Source organism: Lepidochelys kempii, chromosome 11 (genome assembly GCF_965140285.1).
Source record: "Lepidochelys kempii isolate rLepKem1 chromosome 11, rLepKem1.hap1, whole genome shotgun sequence".
Classification (NCBI taxonomy): domain Eukaryota; kingdom Metazoa; phylum Chordata; order Testudines; family Cheloniidae; genus Lepidochelys; species Lepidochelys kempii.
The window spans coordinates 67,200,259-67,223,490 of NC_136390.1; the positions used below are offsets into that span (position 1 = coordinate 67,200,259).

The following is a 23,232-nucleotide window of genomic DNA, read 5'->3' on the forward strand; positions in this document are numbered from 1 at the left end:
GTCAGTTTACCACCTACTAGGCTACTAGAATGACAGGCATGCCTTAATTTACAGTACCATATTGTGTGATCAGTTTTATTGTGACAATGCTATGGGCCATATTGTGTCATCAGGTTAACTTTTAATTCAATGAGAAATTATGATTACAAGTTGATGTCACAATATGGCCATAACATTATCTATATTTGATTGTTTTAATAAATATGCAAAATTCCCACCAGAAATTCTGGATGGATTATTTTATATCGTTGGATTAAATATTTTAAAAATGAGTTATATTCAAGCTATTTCTTGAAAAGGAATGGAGTGAGATGAGTAATTTTAAAATAGTTATATAGTTAAACAGAGATCTCAAGTTAGATAAATCAGTAATTGCACATGGTATTTACTGCTTATTTATTCATGTGTGTTCTGTCTTCTGTACTGATAGTTATAGGGTACAAAAGCAAAGTCCTCATAACTGTTCTTTATTTTTACTCTTTAGGTTACAGGTTTACAAGCTACATTACAAAATTTAGAATCTGGGCGTGCCATTGAGATCCCTGTGACTGGAGGTAAAACATTCTGTTAAATGTGCACAGACTCTGAGACAGGCATCTAGTTTAATTCAGAACCTTATATAATACAAAGTTTGAAATAAAGTGGAACCTTGATTTTACAAACACCAGTCTTGTGAACAACAAGTTATACAAACCATTTGTCCAGGTGGGGAAAAAGATAATCACATAATAAAAGGATGTCATTGAAGAACAAGTCAACATCCCTTCACATTCCAGTGCTTTCAAGGCATTGAAAATTGCCTTGCAGTGGTTTGAAGGACAAGAAGAAAGTGATGCAATGCATCATACTGCAACTTATGCACGATACCAACTGTAATTTTAAGAAGCTCAGTTTAGTTTTATGAACTCCTCAATCCCCAATTAGTTCATAAAATAGTGGTTCTACTGTCCTTGCATTTAATATGTGTTACTAGCTGTTTTAGTGACAGCTACAAACTAAGGATTCAGTTTTGTAGTTTTATCACTGAATACTTATTCTCACATTTAGTTCTACTGAGGACAATGAAATTACACATATCAGTAAGGACTACTTTGCCTGAGTAAGCGTGGTGGGATCATGACCTAGAAACCTAACTTTGGATCTGATTCTGCTATCTGGTTCACTGTGTAGAACATAAGCAGGAGAGCAGTCTCCTCTAACTCAGTGTAAGGTTGGCAGAATTTGATGTCCTGAGAGCTTTTAAAAATTCTGGTATTGTAGAGCTCAACAACTCATTCTAGCATATTGATCTTCAGCGGAGGCCTTTAATAATACAGGATATATAATACCTTCTGGAATAACACCTATATCTGTATCTAAAAGAAGTACTTACCCTGTAATTTTGACAAAAGGAAGAAATTAGTGTAAATATTCAGTGATTTTTTTTTTTGTAGCATCCTGTGTGAAAAATGTCCTTTTAGGTGCTTTATATCCCATGCTGTGCTTTTTAAAATTACTTCAGGGGAAACAAGGTCTGGAAAGAACTAATAGCCAAATCTTCAACTTTTTGGTTTTTCGAATTCCTGTATTTGAGTGAAGGGGACAGCAAGTATTTCCCTAAACTATTGAGATGACTTTTATTTAACTCTTAATGCAGACATTACAGCAGTCCTCTTCTTCACTGCCATAAATCCCTTCCCTTTTGGTCATGGTTTGGTTTGTGACTCTTGATTTAAAGGATGCATATTTTCACATTTCAGTTTGTTGCAGTGACGCTGAACACCCCTGTATCTACACCCTACATACCGTTGTAATAATCTTTGTAAAAAAATGCTGTGTGAGGTATCATTTGAAAATAATAACTTACTGGTCAATAATATTGTGGTGAAATGTATGTAGCAATATTATAAGTGAAGTTATGAATTTCCCTGTATAATACTAGCACACATTCAAAACCACACAGCCCTTCCTAGGTAAAAGTTGTTAAACAGGTCTATTATAAACATAGGGGTGTGCATTTACCTCAATTGACATGTAAGTAGTAAACAGGATACTAAAGGCAGTGGGGGAAGAGGATAGCAGGAAGAGAACAATTTGGATTTCAGCAAACACAAAGGTGGGACAGAAAAGCTCCTGGAGCTTCCTTCACCATTAGACTCCATATTGCCACCTTTACTGCTTGAATGAGCTTTACTTTGAAGGGTAACCCTCAGAAGAATCCACTTCAAAGGTTCACTGGACTGTTAACATGGGGTTCTTTGCCCCTTTCTTTATCTCTTTCACCTAAGAAGACAAACACACCAACATCTTTAGACCTCTTGGAGAGATCCTGACCAAAGTCATTCACTGTCTTGCTGGAAGACTGTGGGTGAGAGGCCATCTTGAACAAAGCCTTGAACCAGAATTTGCTAGATTACATTTTAGACTTTTTTAGATGCATGTTTTCACTTGCATTTGCTTGTAACCATTTCTAACTTTTATACTTGAATTTATTTAAAATCCTGTCTTCTTTTGTTTTGTTTTATCTTTAATCTAAACCAATCCAGTGTTGTGTTTAAATGGAACTGTTTGATAACGCCTGTTAAAGTTGCAAACTGTTGACTTCTTACAGGGGCAACAGATCTTAATATCTGAACTGTCCCCTAGAGGCCTGGACAGTGCAGAACACATGTTTTGGGAAAATCTGGGACTGGGAGTGTGTTGGAGTCACCTTGCAAGTCATAACAAAGGTTGGTGGAAGCCAGAGTGTGACTGGTGCTTTTCTGACAGGCTGCTTGGGTCAGAGCTGCTGGGCTAGGGCTGCAGCTCTACACAGACACTCAGGGTGTGACTTGCATGCTGGTAGTCTGTTTTGTGAGTGGCCCAGGTTAGGACCTAAACCAGAAAAGCATTGTGAGGCATCCGGGGTTACAGGGGAGGTGGTGACAACCCGTCACTGCTCAGGATTGCACCCCAGAATGACAGTTGCTTTCATCACATACGTTCATTTAGTGGTGGTGGGTTGCCATTGCCAATATGAGGTGCTGCCATTTGGCTTCTCAACAGCACCCAGAGTTTCTACAAAATGCCTCTTTGTGGTAGTTTAGATGATTGGCTAATGAAGGTTGCTGTGCCTGAATACCTGTTAAGCCATATTAGCAGTTACAATCCATCTACTCTTGGACCTGGGTCTTCTCAACAATCAAATCAATGCTTAACTCACAGAATTGTGTTCATAGGTTCCACACTGGACTCAGTGGAAGAAAGAGCCTTTCTGCTGGAGGACAGGTCTCTGAGGTTGAGGGAGGTTATTCTCAATGCCGAGGAGTGTCTGACTTGAAGAGTAATCTTATTTCCTTGCTCTCATGGTGGCCACTACCTATGTAACTCCTTAGCCCAATGAGACCTGTGCAGCACTGGATGTCTCAGGTTTACTGTCCAAGTCCGGAACAATTTGCACTTGTGGGTCACCATACCTCCACACATCTTTCTTTCACTGGAGTGGTAATTAATGAGAACAAATGTCTTCAGAGGTGTCCAGTTTGATGCTCTGGCAGCATTGGTGATGTTAACTTCAGATGCGCCAAACGGTGGTGGGGGGGCACATCTGAATCATCGGGTGCTTCGAGGACATTGGTCTCATCTGGAAAAGATTCTGCACATCTGTGTGTTGGAGTTGAGAGCCATTTGTTTATCATTTATCAATCATTCTCTTTTCACATGCATGGAAGGATGGTGTAAGTAGTAATGGATAATAGTACTTCAATGTACTATGTCACCAAGCAGGGGGTGTGTGTTCACTTTTTTCTCCTCTTTGTGCAGAAGCAATAAGGTTATGGGATTGGTGCATCCTCCACTATGTGTTTCCAGTAACCCTGCATTTGCTGGGGGAGAGCAGTGTGACTGCAGAGTGTCTCAAACATGAGTGGTCCTTGAAGGATTAATTGGTTTACCACATACTTGCCAGAAGGAGTCGACCAGACTTGAACCTATTGGCAATAATGTGCAACAAGAAGTGTTGCCTTGTCTGCTCCAGAGCCAGCAGGGACAGCCAGTCTTTGTCAGATGCTTTTCTACAGCAGTGGGGAAGGAGCCTGCAGTATGACTTTTATCCCCTTTCCATTGATCCAGAAAATGGCAAGGATGGTACATAAGGACATGGTGAGGATGATGATCATTGTCCCAGTCTGGTCACACCAACAATAGTATACTGTGTCCTCCGACTGTCTAGCAGAGTCTCTGTGTGTCTTTCTCTGTCACTAGATCTCTTATCTGAACAGGAAGAGGTTTCTTCATCCCAACTGAGACCTCCCACACTGCATCTGATGGCTTGGGTGATCAACTGTATCTAATCTGAATCAGTCTACCAGACAACATTACAAATCAAAATGGACCAGATTTGTGACTTGGGATGACTGGGAAGGGCGTCTTTTCTGCTTCAGCATCCACGCCCTATGTTCTAGAGAATATTCCATCTTTTTAAAATATGAAGTGGTTAAGGATTCATTTGGTAACCATTTCTGCTTATCATACCTTAATTGCTGGTAATCACTGTGTTTAATACAATTAAGAGGCTTTATGAAGGGCTTATTTAATATGTATAGTCATTTGAGAGATCCTGTCCCTCTTGGATCTCAATTTGGCTCTAGCCATGCTGATGAAACTACCCTTTGAATCTTTTGCTGAGTGTTCCTTGCGTTGTTTATCTATTACTTTATTGATATGCCATCTGCCAGAAGGTAAATGCTCTTGTGACTGACCCACCATTCATCATTTTTCATAAACGTAAGTGGTTCTTTAGCCTGACCTCAGGATTTTGCCAAAGGTGGGTTTCTGATTTTTATGTCAATCATTTCATTGATTTGGTGGGTTTTGTTTTTCAAAACCACGTTATAATAAGGGTGATTCAGCTTTACTTTGGATGAAAGACGAATCCTTGCTTATTATTATACAGAACTAAAAGGTTTTGTAAATCATCCAGATTGTTTTTGTTTTTATGCTAAAAATTGCATGGAATATATGGTTTCTTCCCAGACCATTTCTAGGTGCCTTAAATAATGTATTGTTGAATGTTTTATTCTTTGGCAGAGACTTCTCTTCCAGGGACAATATGTCCACATTTCATTAGAGCTGTGGCAACGTCTCTTGCTTGACTTAAACAAGTCCCTGCTGTGGAGATTGGAAGAGCTGTTACCTGGAATTCTGTTCACGTTTTCAGTAAGCATTGTGCTTTGGACTTGGCCTCTAGGGCAGATGCTGCTTTTGGTAGAGTGGCACCTCAGTCTCTATAGAGTTAGGACTCTGTCCCCACCTCCAAGTTATTTTCAGCACTGCTTATGAGTCTTTACCCTAAGTGGGAATATGTAGAGCCACTTGAACAGGAAAAGGTTACTTGTAACTCCAGTTCTTCAAGATGGCTTTGTATAGTCCTACTCCCCACTCACTGTCCTGTCTTTGTCAGAGTCTAATTGCTTTTTGTTCCCCGACATTGCAGTGGATGGAACTGAGGAGGTAGAAGGCACTCCACTCCTTATATAGCCTTGCTCTCAGGATGTTCAGAAATCCTGAAGGGGAAGGGACTGGTGGTGAGAGAGTGCTCTAATGGATACTGCTGGGAGAAGGTTTTACCATACGGCATCACAAGACAGCACAGTACCCATAAGTATGATTATGCAGAACCATTTTGAAGAACTCTGGTTACAAATCAGTAACCTTTCTTTACTTGTCTGAAATATTTTCTTAGGGCTAGATTCTGATACCTTTACTCACATGCAGTAGTACCTTACTCATCAGTAAGTCCACTTTAAATCTTAAAGAACGAGGAGTACTTGTGGAGATCTTAAGTTGCAAATAAATGTGTAAACCTTTGTGCCAGTGGAGGGGTCCTTGTTCATCTTTGTCACATTTCAGGCCAGGAAATGGAGTATAGGCTTCTTGTTGTATGCCAGTTTAGGGTGGGTAGGTGCTGTTGCCTGAAGGCCTGGAGCATGGGTTCCTCTTCTGTGCTAGTGCTTTGTATTATGAGTGCTCCATCTGTTTTTCATATTATACAAAGCTTTCATTTGTTAGGTGATTCAGAGAACCACTGTCCTGCTATTCACACACACTTATTTATTGTCCCAAAATCTTGAGCATTTGATAATACCAAAAAAGTGACAAGCAGGGGAGTACTTATAAATAAATAAAATCACTTTACATATCCAGTACAAATTATTAAACTCATCAGTCATCCACACGCCCACACAAGCTTTGATTTACCTCATCCCACTACTTCACCTTGCAAATGCTATTTCATTTCACTTCCTTCTAGCGTCATTGGCTCTCATGCTTTTTATTGCTCTGTGTTGGTCTCACTCATGTCTCAATGGGCAGTGTGTTTTTATTCAGTCAGTCTGCACTGCATACTGAAAGATGGTAGCATATCCTGCAGCATGTCATCAAAAGCTTTTTCTGGGGATGATGTATTTGAAATCTTGAGAGGTGGACCTATGCACAGATGTAAACAGGACAAATGTTGGTGGCAGTTTTTTTCTGAATTTCATGATCGCTTATAGGGAGCCAGCATACTGAGTGGAGGGCATGTGTGATGTGCTCACAGTAGCCTGTGTAGCTGAGGATGTCCATTGCGCACTTTGTACTAGCTGTAGTTACTCCAGGGCTGATAGCTTCATGCCCCTATAAACTGAATTGGTATAGTACAGTTTCCCATAACTGTCCTCTGTGTGTGTGTCCGTACAGTTAGCTCTCAAACCTCTTTTGTACATTTCCCTGGACTGCTGCTGCATCTCTTAGCAAGGACAGTAGTATCTCATGATCAACTGTGTGGTATGTTGCAGAAAGGCTCAAGAGAAAGAGTGGTTCTCGGCCCTCTAGCCATTGATAGAAGGAAATTGTCCATCAGTGCCACTAATGCTGTTTCCATTCCATATCCTGACCTGACCAGATTGGCTTTGGCTAGATGAGCTAGAAAGTGGCTTTACTAGCTTCTCTATGACATACTGGATGGTAGGTAGCTCAGTGCAAGGGGTTCTTCATTGTTGGTCAGACTATTCCATACCTCCTCTGTCTCCTTCAAATATGCAACACTCATAGTAGATTACGGAACTATTTTCTGAAGTTGGCAGCCAGATCTGATGTCCAATTCAGGAAAATTGTCTGAGATTTACTATTTACCTATTTATTTATTGGCGGTAACACCCACTATGTTTTAAGTGCTTTCCAAATACTTTAAAAGGATGATTCCTGCTCTAAGGCACTAGTTCCTCGCAGACCTACCTCCTGTCAAGGTTGTTACTGCTGTTTTAATCTCTTGCAAGTGTGTCTGCATTCATGTGTGGTCCCAACAATCAGTGCTCTTCTAGAGTGTTCTGACTTGGCACTTATGGGGCCTAATCTAATGCCTACTAAAGCAAATAGAAGTCTTTCCACTGATTTCAATGGACACTGGATCAGGCCCAAGGTATCTGCATATTTCCCCAAGGTTGGATCTAGACAGACAATCATCCTACACCCCAATTACTGGTAAGTAACACTTCTTTGTTTGGGCCTTCCTTTTCTGTCCTCTTCTATTTTGCTTAAGGGTAATACAAATGGTCATTTGCTCTACAAATCTGTGTGATCTTCAGGGTATGCCAAAAAGCCCATGTTTTTACCTTGGTTTCTGCAGATGCATGGCCATTATAAGGATTGGTACTTGTGCAAGGTAAAATTTAGTCACTCAAATAACATGGGTTGAGTTGATTTAATCTTTGGTCTATTATTCTCTGACTTTTTGGGGTGAGAAACCTCTGCTGCTCAGTCTCTTATGTGACTGTTTTTAGTTGATGCCAAAGGTACTTAGACCCATTTTTGTGAATTTTTAAATCTAAATAACTATATGGGTTTGTATTGTAATACTTTTTACAATTGTCTTTGGCTGCATGACCTAGCATCTCAACCTTGCACATTATTTTCTGGTTGTAACGGAACAACATAAAATAAATAAAGTGAAGAGAACTTAAATGTAAAATTGTGTGTGACTAACCTTAGCAACCATGTGCTTCAACTGAACTTTCTAAATGTGAGGGAAGAGGTGCTTGCCCTTTGCCTGTTCCACACTTGATGTGTAAATGTCATTCTCTCCATTTATGGGCATGCCAGAGTTGATAGAATATAGCATGTAAGCAATCTTTTACACATTTTGAGGGAGTGATAGTTATTTTCTACCATCTGCATCCAAACTCCTAAAATACACTTATACATTTTGATATGTCGGAGAATGACAATTTCAAGTCAATTATATATTTAAATTCTGGGTCCCATGGATTTAAAATGGGTGTCCTAAATTAGAGACCAGATTGTGCCACACATTATTGGCAGTGCTGAGCTTTGTCATCCCTGGGAAACTTTGCGTGGTGTGCCTCAGGATGGGGAGGCATAATCTCTCAGGTCTCTAGAGAGCAGGAGGAGTGCACGTCCCTTTGAAGGGTGCAGCCTGCCCCAACCTCATGTGTGCTTAGCCAGTTCCAGGGTGAAAGTGGGATGGACGGAGCAAGACCCCTTCCTGCCGTATAGGGGCACACACATAGAACACATCCTGCACGCCCTGAGCACAGGGCTGCTATTTTGTCTGGTGGGAGGAATAAAAGGGTGAAGTCTGCTTTTGCTCTCGTTCGCTCAACAACCACTTGAAGTCCAGGTGCAGTAGAAGGGAGATGTGGAGTAATGTTTACTTACTGCATCGAGTCTATTTTACCCAGTGTCCATTGCAAATCAATAGCGCTCTCTCACGCGTCCTAATTAAAGCTGTCGGACATGTAATCCATGATCAGCAAGATGTTATAAAGGAGTTGTCGATCTACCCCTTTGCACATCATGATAAAAATGTGTTCCCCAGACTTCCATCAAAAATCTGAGTGATCCGTGATCTCTCTGATTATTCAGTTGTCATGTTAATTTTGTTGAGTTACTTGCCTTTCAATTTTTTTAACATGATAGTGTATGTACAGCTGCTCTTTTGGGGAGTCAAGCGCTGGGAAACAAAATGTTGCTTGTGTGAGACTCAGCAGAGGTTGGAAACAGCATTCTCAACCTCCACACATCTTTCTAATTCAGAACATACATGCAGACTTGCTATGTGCGGCTACTGGGTTTTGGGAAGTAGCCAACAAGGTCGGTCCTCCGCTCATATGCTAATTTTGCATATTGTGGATTTGTGTTATGCATGCTCCAAACATATACACATTTTCCCCTTCTCTGATGCCTTGTGGAGCACTCATCTACAGTATGGAATGGATGTACAGCATTTCTCTGTATGAACTCCCTATTGTTTTGGCCACTGGTGCAGCAAGAATGCTGAGGTTCTCTTCGCTTTGGCCCGAACATGCAACATAAGAGAGTTCAGAATTTGGCCTTTCTCTTTCAGAGCTAGCTCCACAGATCATCCAACCTGATCTATACCTAAAACTTGGGTCAACCTAGTTACATCTTTCAGGAGTGTGGAAAAACTACAGACACTGCTAGGCCTAGCTACAGTCTCTTGAGAGGGTGGATTTGCTACCTTAACAGAAAAACACCCTTCTCTTGCTATAGCAAGTGTCTGTGTTACAGTGCTATAGCAGTGTACCTGAAGCTGTGCTCCTGTGGTGTTTGTAGCATAGAAATAGCTTCAGTGTTGTCCCCATCTGTCTGTAACTGTAGGGGACAGAATCAGAGCTGATGGATAGCTGCTGAGGGACTAGTCCCCACCTTCCAGAGAGTCCTCAGTTGTGTTCTGTATCCTCTAGCTACTGGCAGGGCAGTGGAATCCAGCACCTACTGCAAGAGAGAATTAAAACAAAACTGCAGAACTGATTTGTGTTCTGTCTGGATTTACCACAGCACCCGCTCAGGTAACAGACTAGAAAGATGGTGGAGAAAGGGCCAAAGTGGATACCAAGACAGTGTCCCTCGGTTGCCCTGGAATTTGCAGCTGTTAAAGTTATTTAACACTCTGCCTGTAGCTCCATCAGATGTTTGCTCTTTTTTTAACTATTAGGTATAAGTATGATTCCCTCCTCCGGTTTCCTAAATAAATAAGTACAAGTTAGTAATTGGAAATCTTCTTAAAGGGCCAATTGAGCAAAGCATTTTAGCGCTCAACTAACTTCAAGCGTGTGCATGCCAACTGGAGTCCCTACTCTCATGCTTCCTTTTAAGACTCTTCACATGCTAAAGAGTTTGGCTGTACTGGGACCAGGGCTCAAAAGGATACAATATTAGAGCCAGTAAGGAAAAAAAAAAAAAAGGTAAATTGAGAATTTTTTAATTGAGAAGAGGGATGGCTATTTTGTGAAAATATTAATGAAAAATGTGCCCATGTTGAATACGAACTTCTTTTTAACCTGCCCTGTCCAAAATTTGAACTAGGAGCCTACACAGAGAAGGGCTAATATTTGTTCACTGAATTATTATTTGCTTGTATTGCTGTAGTAATGGACCAGGATCCCATTGTGGTAGGTGTTGTACACAGAACAAAAAGACAGTTCCTGACCCCAAAGTTCTAAGTAATCATTGTTCTGGCTTACATATATATTTGAACCCAGCACTGCTATTAGAATTGGTTCAGAAAACCATGCAATGAAATTGTTACCAGCTCAGTATATTTCTTGTATTCTCTGGAATCTGCAGCTGTTTATTATTCAATTATGAAGTCTAACTCAATGACTTTCTTCGTGGTTGAATTAACTCACTTCTAAGCCTGTTACCATGTTTCCTCCTTCCTTGATCTGATGTAACTGCTCTCAGGATGTCATGGAAAAGGAAATTTCAAAGGCATTAGTTGAAATACTTAGACCTGACTGACCTTTTCCAAGCACAAGGCAGTCAGAATGGGAAACATGAGCTGTTACCATTTTATAGAGTGTAATCACAATCCTTTAGATTTTGGTCATTCTTTCAAGCAGTTACTGACTTTTTAAGCTCTTTAACTTTCATGGTTCTGTGGTGGTTTATAAATATGTATATTTCACAAGCGCAAACAAACCCAATGTCCCATGAGCATCATAATTGCGAGTGGGTGATAGTTATTGAGTGAGGGGGAAATCTTCCACATGAATAAAACAATTCTGCATTATATAGTACTTCAGGAAATGTTATTCATAGCGTTTACTGCAGTAGTCGTCTTCACTTTTAAAGAATTGATAATAGGGCTAGTCTGTTTTGTAAGACACAGTTCTTTTCACCTTTTTGTAGCTTTTATTGGAGTTCATCATACAGAAGGTTTTGATCCTCATTTAATCCAACTTACGCATCCTGTTTTTTTGAGAGTTAGAATTTCACAACTGAACTGAACTTTACTTACAAAGAGCAGATTTTATTAGATGTGTATGTTTAATTTTGTTTCAGCCTAGTTATTTTATTTATTTAGTGCCGTACAAATAAAATGTGGTGTTTCGCTAGCAATCCTGGGGGAAAAAAAAAATAGGGTTGAACAAAACATTTCTTTAGATCCCAAATGAAATGTTTTGTATTGATTTTGAGAGCCTTTTAATCTTTTATATTTACAAAAAAATGAAGGAAATTTTGAAATGGAATTTCTGAATGTTTTTTGTTTTGACATTTTGTAACTTTTGTGGGTTTTGTTTTTCACAAACAATTTGTCAAAACATTTCAGCGTGTCATATCTACCATTTTTTTTTTGCTCTCCTCTTCCTCCTCCCTCTCCCCCCCACCCCCCCAAAAAAAAATCAGCTGAAAAATTTTGCCCAGTTCTACATGTGATGTTTTAAGGTTGGGATTTGCAAAAGAGACTTAAGAGCCTAAATCCCATGGAAATTCAGTGTTCCATTCTTACTCCTCCAGGGGTGCAGGATCCATCCCAATGCAATACCGACATGCACAGTATCCCATATGATTGCAATGGAAACTTTCTAAATATGAAGCAGGTGTAAACCAATGTAATCCTATCTGCCTTAGTCTGTGGAGAACCTGAAAGACTATGAAATTTCCCATTCATCTCAGTGAAGCAGTAACTGTCAAATCTGATGACAATTTAAATGTCAACATTAACTATCTTACTGCTGATTATTTTAGCAGAAACATCAAGCAAATGTGTTTGTGTCAGGTTTGGGAGGCAATGGCAGACACTGGGATGGAATACAATGGGGAAGCTTTTTGTGCTGGAGTGAAAATTCAAACGCCCGCTCTGTACGTTTTGTACGCCCTCTCTACATTTGTGGGAAAGGAAAGAGGAGGCGCATTCCTTCCTCCGCAGCTATTTCCTGGGTTCCAAAATAATTTCCTCATCTTATTGGATGCCAAAAATTACAATTCTCCCCTATCTAGTTACCAAACCCTGCAGCTTTTCTTTGACTACTACAGTGTTGTTCATATTTTCAATACCAGAATCTGCAGCATGCTGAAATTCTGGGGCATTGTAATAAAAGTTAAGTGGATTCACACTCAGAACTTGTATTAAAGGGGCTGAACGGAGTGGAAGAGTCGTATGCATAATTTTAGAGTTATTGATACGTGCAACCTTGATTACTTGGATATCACTTTATTTCAAAGACCTACTTTGCATGAATTTCAGCTTCCAGTTCTGTTTAGTTTTTTCACAGTGGGATTATTGCTAGGTAAATGAAATTTTCTTTTTTTAAGAATAACAAGAGAAATAAGTTCTAAGAGGATGAAATAGTTTTTTATTTTATAGCAGGTCATAGGTGTGAAAGGGAGGATGGAAGACAGGGTCCTACACAGAAAGCTGTTCAAGAAAACAGGGAGCAAAAATATCTGTATGCTGGCGTTGCTCCATATGATCCTGCCAAAGATCCAACAAAGCAGAAGGGCAAGAGGTATTCAAAGGTATGAAACGCTCATTGAATCTAAACTAATCTTCTGTGTTTTACTAAGTTAGTGGAAAGATAGTGAATCAATGTAACTGAGAGCAGAGTCTGGCTCTCTATTCTCACATGTTCAGAAAATGTATGTAGGGTAAACATCTAACCATTAAAGAGCTCCTGAGTTTATATCTTTCAGATACAAAACAGAATAGTTCAGATAATTGAATGGAGTTGTAAGAATATACAGGACTAGTGAGGTTGGGTCAGAAGTCCTGCCTCGGGAGCCCAGTCACTGGCTGGGTGACAGTGAGTGAGTGCACTAGGATAGGGAGTGCACAGAAGCTGCACTAGAAACTATACTGCAGTTCAAAACTCTAAGCAGAAGTTCTGACTGCAGTCTTACTTCTGTGTATCACATGCTCTTCGTAGGGATCCTGGCCCATGCTGTAGGGCTTATAAACTTTGCAAGAGTTTCAGTTCTGTTCATTTCGTGCCTTCAGGGGTCAGAAACACCAGAGTTGTTCCAGGTATCGGCCTACAGAGAGGGGACAGGACCGGGCGGGGAGTGGAAAAATCTGATTGCTTGTTTCTGGTCAGCTAAGATGTCCAAGCTGGTGTTCAACAAGATATGCAGTTGCTCGAGTTTGCAGGCTGTGGTCTCCTCCCAAATAATTTAAAACAAAATTTTGTTGCTTTTTTGCTATGCTTGTCTAAGAGGATTTCTTCAGATTTTTCTTGTTTTGCTTGGATTATTGTGCTGGGGTTTCTCATTTTTAGTCTCTTGATTTTAATGTGTTTTAATTTCACTTAATTTTATGTGGAGAGTTTTTTGTCCTCACTTTAATATTAACTAAAATACTATGGTCCTCACCAGTCTGAGACTGAGTCATAGCGAGGGACCATACAATGATTTCTTTTCCCCAAATTAAAGTAAAAATTCGAATATCTAAAACTATGTAAGGCACTAAAATTGCTACAGCAGCCTACTCTTGCTTGGCTGGCAGCAACTGTTGGAGCCTTTTTGGGGGAGAGAGGCTTTTGACTACCTGAATGTAGCTGGAAAGTCCAGCCCCAGTCTTGTCCCTCCCTATCTCCGCAGACTTCTGATTAAGCTTGCATAGCAGTGAATTCCTTGCATGGTTCCATCTCTTATTCTGCAAAGACCTTGCTTCTGTGGTTGACATCAGCGAGGTCCCTCCACTCTGACTAGTGCTTAGTTTTAGTTTTCTGTTCCTTCCCTCCTCTTTCTACCCCTTCCTCTGGGTAACAGCTCAGTTCTATCACTCTATTCGGTCCTTCTCCTTGCTGTATACCTGAGGCAGGTCAGTTCTGGCTTGTCTCCCTTCCTGTTATCTGAATACTGCTGTGCCTCATGCCACACTCAGCCCAGGCCCAGTCTCCTTCGATGAATCTTTCCAGTGGTCAGGAAATTTAATCCTTTGACTTACCTGGAAAGCACTTGTATTTATCTCTGGCTGCTGGGCAACTCTATTTTTCTCAGCCTGGCAGGTCAGAGATACATGAACTCCACAGAGCACTGGGGTAAAGATTAAATCCTGGCCCTACTTAAGTGAAAGGGACTTTTACTATTGACTTCAGTGGGGCTAACATTTCACCCTTGGGAATTATAAGGTTTCTTCTCCTATTACATTACAATGCTAATTGACTGGATCTGGCAGGCTTCTCTGCTGCAATGGATTTTATAAGCCCCAGGTGAATCCTATCCAGGTACCCTGAAGTCTTTTTTGGCTCCTGGAGCTAGTTTAGAAAACTAGAGAATAAGTCCAAAAATAGCCTACTAAATATTCCAGGAATAGTCAAGTATACTATTCCTTGTTGAAGTGACAAAATAAACCAAATCTGGCATTTTAGGAAAGAAAGTTAGATATTTTTTCCCAAGAGTGAAAAATCTGATTTTTAAAAAAATCTCATCTTATGACTATATTGTTCCAAAATGTTTCCTTTGGTGGAAAAGCATGCATGAGAAACTATAGGTGCATTGTTTATTTTTGGCCAAGTTGGAGATGGTGGGGGAAAGCCAAAATCTGCTTTAAAACAGGAAGCTGGTGATATCAGAGAGCTATTTATATCAGACTACCGTCTCTCCATAATAATTTCTGTCTTGTAATTCTCCTCCCCCATATCTACTGAAATACAGTTCTACTTTGAGAAGTGATTCTAATAATTACACTTTTACTAAATTTCGTAGGTGCCTCCTCCAAGTGGGAAAGATTAGGCTTTGATTGACTGCTTTATCCCTGTTAGATCTCCACTATAATGATGATGGGGATCAGACCAGTGGAGGTTGCCTCAATTGCATTGTTTGCAGCAGAAAAGCCTGGTAAAACATGCCAGATCTTAAGCAGATTGGTCCCTCACTTAGTCATGGTCTGTTCCTGACATTGCAATTTATGCTGAAGATAATGTCACAGATAACGTGATGGGCCTGATTCTTATTTACATTAAGACCCCTTTAAGTGCTCTGGTGGTATAAAGGGAATTTAAGTGGACGTAAATTAAAGTTACACTCACTGTAAAGCCCCTTTACTACTCTGGATGTGTAAAGGGGTCTTAGTGTAAATACAGATCAGGCCTCATAAATCAGGAGAGGAGTAAGCAATAGGGATCAATACAAATTAATAATCCTGTCCTTTATCATGAAAGAGGGAAAGAGACATAAAAGAAACCATGTGAGATATAAATAGAATTGACTGTAAAAAGAATGTTTTCAATAACTTTTCAGGAGGGCTCAGAGTGTTTAAAGCTTAGCCAAAGTCGGAGACAGTGAACTGTTCATCTACAATTAGTAAGAGATCTTATACTTTCAAGGATAGCCACCTTGATTACATTATTACCAGTTTAAAAAAAGGGGAAAAAAAACAAACCACTCAGGAAGTGTCTTTGGTACAAAAATTAGAAAATATTTGTATTAAATTTACTGTTCAAACATGAGTGAGCTCTAACAATTAAAGTGTTTTTTTTAAATCTTTTGAGAACACTGCGGTCCAACCATCTGCTAAACAGGGATCTCTTGGTTTGATTTGCTCAGTGTCAACTAGCTACAAATATGGCCAGTAGCTGAGTTATCAAGTTTTCTCCAAGGATAGTCAAACACTTCAGTATCCCAATGTCTTATAAAAGCTGATTTTTAATTTAAAACCTAAGGTGTCTTTGTAGGTTTTATAACAATAACAGTGAAAAAGCAGCAAGGGATTTCTGTGCAGGGAATGCCTTTTCCTAGTTCCAAAAGCTTTGTTTCAAGACTTAATTAGGTCATAAAATAACAGGTGAGGAAACAATATCAAAATCTCTACTCTGTAATTTTCCTATATCAATACCTCATAGGTTAAGCATTTGAATCTAATTTTCCATAAGACATTTACTTTAATGAAAAAACTCTTACAGCTCAGACAACCTTTGATAATATGATTGTCTATATATATCTGGAGTAGATTTTATTAATTGATTTTCTTATTAATTCATGTCTGATTTCAGATAGAGTGCACTTCGTAGTTGTATTTTTGTGTGTTTTTATTTTAATTAGCAAAGCACTTTCAGCTTGTATTCTTGTCTGTATTCTGGCAGTAATTTACTGTAAGATGTAATTTCATTTTCTAAAGTTTTTATTAGGTGCAAAACTTTATTGAAAGATGCATTGTAAAGGTCTGGGGCTGAGATATTTTCTACCACTGTGGAACAGAGGTTGAAAATGATGGCAAATGACACTTAAAAAATTTGTTTAGAGAAATAAAATGCAATACTGATAGGAATAACAGCTCTTGTAATTATTAGGTCTATGTTCCTTGATAAGATGATATGTGCGTGCATGTATGTAAGAAGTCTGAGTTGTTCCTTAGAACTGAAAAGATCTTTGTAAAAGGTACAAAAAATAGAGTGAAAAAACGAAGACCCTGATCTTGCAAACATGTATGTAAATAAATAACACTTTAGGCCTAGATCTTTAGCTGATGTAAATTAGTACAGCTCCACTGACTTCAGTGGAGCTATGCCAGTTTCGACCAGCTTAGGATCTGGCCCCTTGAGTTCAATTCACATGCCTGTAGTTACCAATATGCACGTGTATTTGCAGGAGTGGGAAATCAGACTTTTAAAACTGTTTCTGTGACTCATGTAGGTATTGCTACATAGTAACCTTATAATTCTTATCTTTACTGAAATATTCAAGGCATAATAAATCGGTGGAGCAAGAAAAAACCTTTTTTATTGCAAAATGTTTTTTCCAAAGGAATTTACACAGCACCTGTAGTGGTCTTTTATATAAGAATTGTATTTCAACGATATCATATTCCCCTTCGTCTCTGCTCTGAGATACCATTTAGTGGGCTTAGGAAGAATTTCTATCTCCCTTCTTACTCCTGCTTCCCGCCAGGGGATGTTCATACCACTCACATCTCTCTCCTCAACAATGTCAAGCTATTATTGCGTTTCTGCAAATGTAGGCATCAAGAGCCTGTTCTACCACCCATTGAAGTCAATAGATGTCTTTCCATTGATTTTAATGGGCTTTGAAGCTGGACTCGAGTCTGTCACCATCCTGGGGTTAGGAGGAGGAGATCTTTTGTGAGGTAAACCCTCACTTTTGCAACTCCAGTTATAGTGATTTGGGGGAATAGGGGAGAAACTTACATTGTAGGAGGGTTCCCCTGCATTTTCCTTGGAGTGAATGCATGCAATATTCTGTTTGTAGTGGCTGATGGTGGCCTCATTCTTAGGATATACAGTGGGCCTTTTCCATGTGTGAGAAAAATTAAAAACAAAAATAGAAATAAGATTTATTCTTTGAGTAGTGTCCCTATGGGTGCTCCACTGTACGTGTATGTGTGCCCGAGTGCCTCTAATCGGAGATTTTTGGTAGCGGTGTCTATTGAGCCCACACATGTGTTCTCCCTCCCTCATGGTCGGCTTCGAGGCTATCTAGCGCTGTGCAAGTGGACATCCCCCCTCCCCCCACAGTTCCTTCTCAACTGCCTTTGGCCTGGAGAGCGAGCAGTCGTCCCTTCCTTTTCTGTGTCATTAGCATAAGTAGTTGTTGTTGTTCTTGTTTGTTTTGTTCTCCTTAATAGTTATTGTTTCCTTTTTACTCCGTTGGGATTAAAGGAAAAAAAAGAAAAGGAAAAGAAAAAAACTTTAGTTTACATTTCCTGCCCTATGTGTGGGGGATTCCCCCTCCCCCAGGCATTTAGAAGACTTTTTTTAACTGAAAAAACTTAAAGGGAAAGAAGAGGAGGAGGAGGAAGAGGAAAGAAAACCTTTCTTCTGCATTCCTCACTGCTAGAGGATATTAGCCCCCGGCCCAGAGGCATGCCTGGTTCTAGGAGGTGCCTTTCCTGCAAGGAGTCGATTCCTGTAATGGCCAGACACTCTCCCTGTGTCTTGTGCCTGGGAGAGTCCCACAGAAGTGTTCCCCTGCCACAGCTAAAACTGCAGTCTCACAGGAACTGGGAGCTCCTTTTGGAGAAGGCACTTCAGCCTCCAGGGGACTCTGGTGCTGACACGGTTATGTAGATGCCTCCCCTAATAGGCTGGGGAGCTCATCTACATAACCACAAGGTTCATGGCAAGTGGTCTTCCACAGAAGTGACTCTCGATATCACTCTTTTGGAGCCAAGGGCTGTCAGGAACACCTGTGCACACTTTCTGCCTTTCATCAAGAAACCCACATGAAGGTTTTACATAAATTATCAAGGGGGTGTCATATCTCCCTCCCTCTGCACAGAAGCACTCAAACTTTTGAATTGGTGCATCATCACAATGTGCTCATCTCGGCTGTCTGTCTACCAGGGATACAGAATGTGACAGCTGACCATCTCGGTCATAATTTTTCTCATGACCACGAATGGAAACTGAAGTCAGAGGTGCTTTGAGAGATATTCGCTCTTTGGGGGACCTTGACTAAGGATCTCTCTGCTGCTTACCGGAACAATAAATGTCCTTGTTATTGCACCAGGGCTGGTCTTGGGGAAACATTCACTGGGAGATGTCCTCAACCTCCCATGGGACAGGGACTTCTTGTATGCCTTTTCCCAGTTTCCTCTTTCCAAGGTCCTGTTGAAAATTCAACAAGACAAAGCGAGAGTTATTCCGATTGCCCTTCCTGGCCAAGACAAGTCTAGTTCCCTTACCTGACACAGATGGCAATATGTCATCTGGTTCCTCTTCAGCCCATTTCTTACCTGCTCTCTCAAAACAACGGGCTGATCCTTCACCCCAACTGGTGGGTCCTACACTTTCAGGCTTAGTTCCAAGGCTTAGAGGCAAAATGCTCTGACAAGCTGAAAAACATGTTGCTCCACAGCCAGAAGTTGATCTCTCGACGTAATTACCTACAAAATGGAAATGATTCCGAGTTTGTCATTCTAAACACATAACCCAACCTCATCTTCCCTCCGTCTGATTTTATATTACATTTTAGATCTCAAGAGGTCAAAACTCTCTCTCAGCTCCCTTTAGGGTACATATCGTGGAGAAAACGGCTTTCCATGGCCAGGTAGAGAGATACTCCTGTATTTGCTCACCCGTGGATGCATAGATTTCTTGAGGGCATTGGGAATCTCTTTCCATGTGTGAGACCACCTGTTTCAGCCTGGGATCTTAACCTAGTTCTCAGGGCTTTGACTAGACCTCTATTTGAGTCCATGGCAACTTTCTCTCTCTCACCTGTCCATGACTACAGCATTTCTAATTGCCATCAGCTGAGCTAGCTGTATCGGAGAAATAGCAATCCTGATGGCACACCCACCGAGTATGGTCTTTGTCTTTAAAAAAAGTAACTGAGGCCGCATCCCAAGTTTCTCCCTAAAGTTGCCTCCACTTTCCATATGAATTAACAGATCTATCTTCCTGTTTTTCCCCCCAAAAACCACATTGTGATATCAGCGAGGCAATTCTCCATAAGCTAGATGTTAGAAGAGCACTAACATTCTACTTGGACAAGACTAAGGACTTCAGGAAGTCCCCTAAACTCCTTCCTTTCACTCATGGAAAGATCCAAACGCTGTGCAATATCAGCTCAAGCATTATCCAAAGAGATCTCTGGTTGCATTATCACTGTTATTAAGGGTACAACTCATCCAGAGTCTATACACACTCCATGAGGTCAATTTCTACTTAGGGACATCTTTAAGGAATGTGACGGATCTTGGAAATCTGCAGAGCAGCAACTTGGGCCTCTGCGCACACTTTCGCAGAACATTTTGCGATCACTGGAAATTCAGCCTCTGATGCCATCTTCAACTCCACAGTAATCTCTTTAGTAACAGAATCCACAGAAGCAGGGCCATCCCTAGCTATTCTGGGGCCCTATGCAGGTCCCCCACACAGGGAGGGGGTGTGGGGCCCCAGGCCTCGGCGGGGGGGGGGAGAGGAGCTGGCTTGTGGGGCAAGGGGGAACCGCCCTACAGCACTCACTGGCGACACGGCTGGGGCTGGGTCGCTGCACTTCCTGCAGCCGGTGAGTGCAGGCCCGGTCCTGCTGCACTCCTCAGGGGAGTGGGGGCAGGACTGGGGTGGAACAGGAGCAGGAAGAGGCGGGGCGGGGGTGGAGAAGGGGCAGGGGCCATGGGGAAGATGCGGGGCAGGGGCTGGAGCAGCACGCAGCTGTGCAGGGCACCCGGAAATTTGGTGCCCCAAATTTCCTAGTGCCCTACACAGCTGCGTACTTTGCGTATGGGGCCCTCTACAGAAGTCCCAGCCTCCAGTGGTGGCTGCTGCTCAGGAGTCACTTACAGTGGAGCAGATGCATATGTTTCAGTTCCATGAAGATGTGGAAAATGGGTCTTCTCTTTGGCTATCTCATAGTTTTGATTCTTGTAAAGCTAAATTGCTAGGCATCAGGTCTGATATGGTGATCTCACGCCGTTCTTCCACTTCACCTGAGATCTCACCATTTCGGAGAATAACCGGCATGTAACCTTCAATAAAAAGGATACCATCACTATGCAGTGAGAAAAATAGGCATATGTTAAGCTTTCACGATGACCCCGAACCTAACCCAAGATTAGGAAGGGTGCCCGTGAACAAGGAACATGAAGAATGTTAAGATGTTATTTGTGGACTTCGTAGTAACTTCCTACCTGCTTCTTGGGACTCAGTGAGGATTGATAGATTTTGCAATCTGTTTTTTTTGGACATTGTCTATAATCTGGTGGAGTGTGAGGAATCATAATTGTTCTTTGCCTATCAAGATTTTGCTGATTTTTAGGATGTCATTTTTTCTCATATGTACTTTCTACTATGAACCTCCCCATTATTGATATTGGGTGGGGTTTTGTGATCCTTCTTTGGAGTGTCAGTGTTTTGGTGGCCACGACAGTTGAGAGGGTAGGTATGGCAAGATATCTGGCACCGAATTCTACAGGTAGCAATTTAATTATGATAGAGTATCTAGGAGCTAAAATGTATTTTAACAAAAAATGTAAGCATAAGAGTGTTTAAACTACTTGTACTGTCCTTATTTGATAGTGGTATGTATCTGAAAGCTTTATCTCCAGCCAGATGTGCAATCCCTACTTTGCCATTTTTGAAATGCAAGGACAGGTTGTGATTTTAATTCTACTGACTTGGGACTCTGCCAGACTCTTCAGCTTAGACACATTTTTAGAAAAGGTCAGGATGTGTCTTAGTTTGTCCACCTTTTCCCCTCCTTAGTGTTTGCAGGCAGTCCTAGTCTGTTTGCTGGAGATCTATACATGTGGTGATCTACAGCTCAAACTAAGTGAAGCATCCTCGGTCAAAGCATGTCCAGGAGTCTAGTCTAAGAGTAGGTTCTGTGCCAGGCAGGCTGGAGACAGCCAAGAGCTGTCAGTCAGAAGGGTCCTCTTAAAGACCCACACACTGCATCCAGGACTACGACATTCTCCCCTCCTCCCCCCGCACTTTTGGTATGTGACAGCAATGATTTGCAACTTAAATACCTCACCACACTTTTTTGACTTTAAAAATCTTATTAGCTCATTTAGGGTTACATTGAGCAGCTTTACTCATCTACTCTCTGCCAAAGCAAGAACACTTCTGTCGCAAAAAGATAAAAGGTGGCCATGGTGTCCTCTCCGTCAAACCAGGGGAGGCTCCCTTGTACAGGGAAAATCAGGAATCCTTCTGCTGTGGGTGAGCCACATGGAAAGGGTAAGTCCTTTGCTTTGGCACCTATAGCACTCTGCTTCATTCAATGTACACCCTAACGATAAACAACGAATTAGGCAAAGGCCTATGATTTGGTAGCCTATTGTCTAAGAAATAATATATGCTAAGGGAATGAGAGGCTGTATTAGAATGCACATATGAGAGTGGCAGAGCTCGAATTGCATAACTACAATTCATTTCAGCATTGCCTGGCTTTTGAGGACTTAAATGTGTTGTCTTAATGATTTGTTATTTTAATTGAAGTGGCTAATGCCTTTTAAAAAAAACCCTAGGAAATCATTTGTATCATTGATATTGTTACTGGGCTCTGTGATGGAGTGTGGATCCCACACAGGCCCTGAAAGGGTTAATGAGGGCCTGAGAGGCCAATTACATTATGTGGTGGGCGGGGAGGAGGAGGAGAAGAGTGCCAACCTTAATTAGAGAGGAAGTCCCACGGGGAGGAGCTGAGTAGTGATGAAAGCAGAAGAAAGTTGAGAGTGGAAAAGGGAGCTGCAGGTAGAAAGTGAAGAACTCTGCAGTCACTGTCTGGGACTAGGTTGTGAGGAAAGAACCCATGGAGAAATTTGTCCAGAGATCCTCTCCCAAGGTTGGGGAGGGGGAGTGTGGCAAGAGTCCTGGGGAGTCTGGCAAGAGGCCAAAAGAGAGAGAGAGACAGACAGCAGCCACTGGGTGTGTAGCAGGCTCTATTGGCAAGCCTCCATAAAAGGGCTGTATTTGAACTTGCTAGGTGAGAGCTCTGAGAGGTGCTCAGTGGAGGAATAGAGCAGCAGAAAGGGATAGGAGGTTTAAGTTTATATACCTTTTGTTTAGGATTTTTGTTAGAGGATTCAGAGGACAGCTTGAAGGGTATGTCTACACTGTAGCTAGGAGTGAGCCTCCCAGACTGGGTAGACACACTTGCTCTAGCATCACCCAAGTGAGCATGCTAAAAATAGCAGTGTGGACATTGTGGCTCGGTGGAGACTCAGGCTAGCCAGCTGAGTTCAGACCCATGGGGCTGGGTGGACTTGAGATCCTGAGCTGTCCACGCTGTTTTTAGTGCATTAGCTCAAGCAGAACTAGCGCAAATCTGTCTATTTGGGCTGAGAGGCTTGCTCCCAGTTACAGTGTAGACCACCTGAGAATCCTGGTCCTTGGGAAGGGGGCGAAGGCACTGAGAAAAGGGTGTGAGGACCATGAGTCCCAGAGATAGGGCCGAAGACCATTTTCTAAGGACATTACTGTTTTATGTCGGACTTTGTTACCCCAGAAGGTGTGGACTAAATTGTGCCCTGGCCTGAAGGCCAAGTCATGCGAAGAGGCAGACCAC

At 41.4% G+C, this 23,232-nt stretch overlaps 1 protein-coding gene across 3 annotated transcripts in view; it reads left to right on the forward strand.

Moving 5' to 3' along the window:
• SPAG16 (sperm associated antigen 16) overlaps positions 1-23,232 on the forward strand; it is a 722,869-nt gene that overhangs the window by 34,657 nt on the left and 664,980 nt on the right. For all 3 annotated transcript variants that reach the window (XM_073306724.2, XM_073306725.2, XM_073306726.2), the window contains 2 exons: positions 485-554; positions 12,629-12,780. In XM_073306724.2, the coding sequence (XP_073162825.1) occupies positions 485-554; positions 12,629-12,780 (222 nt within the window). The remainder of the gene's footprint in view (positions 1-484; positions 555-12,628; positions 12,781-23,232) is intronic.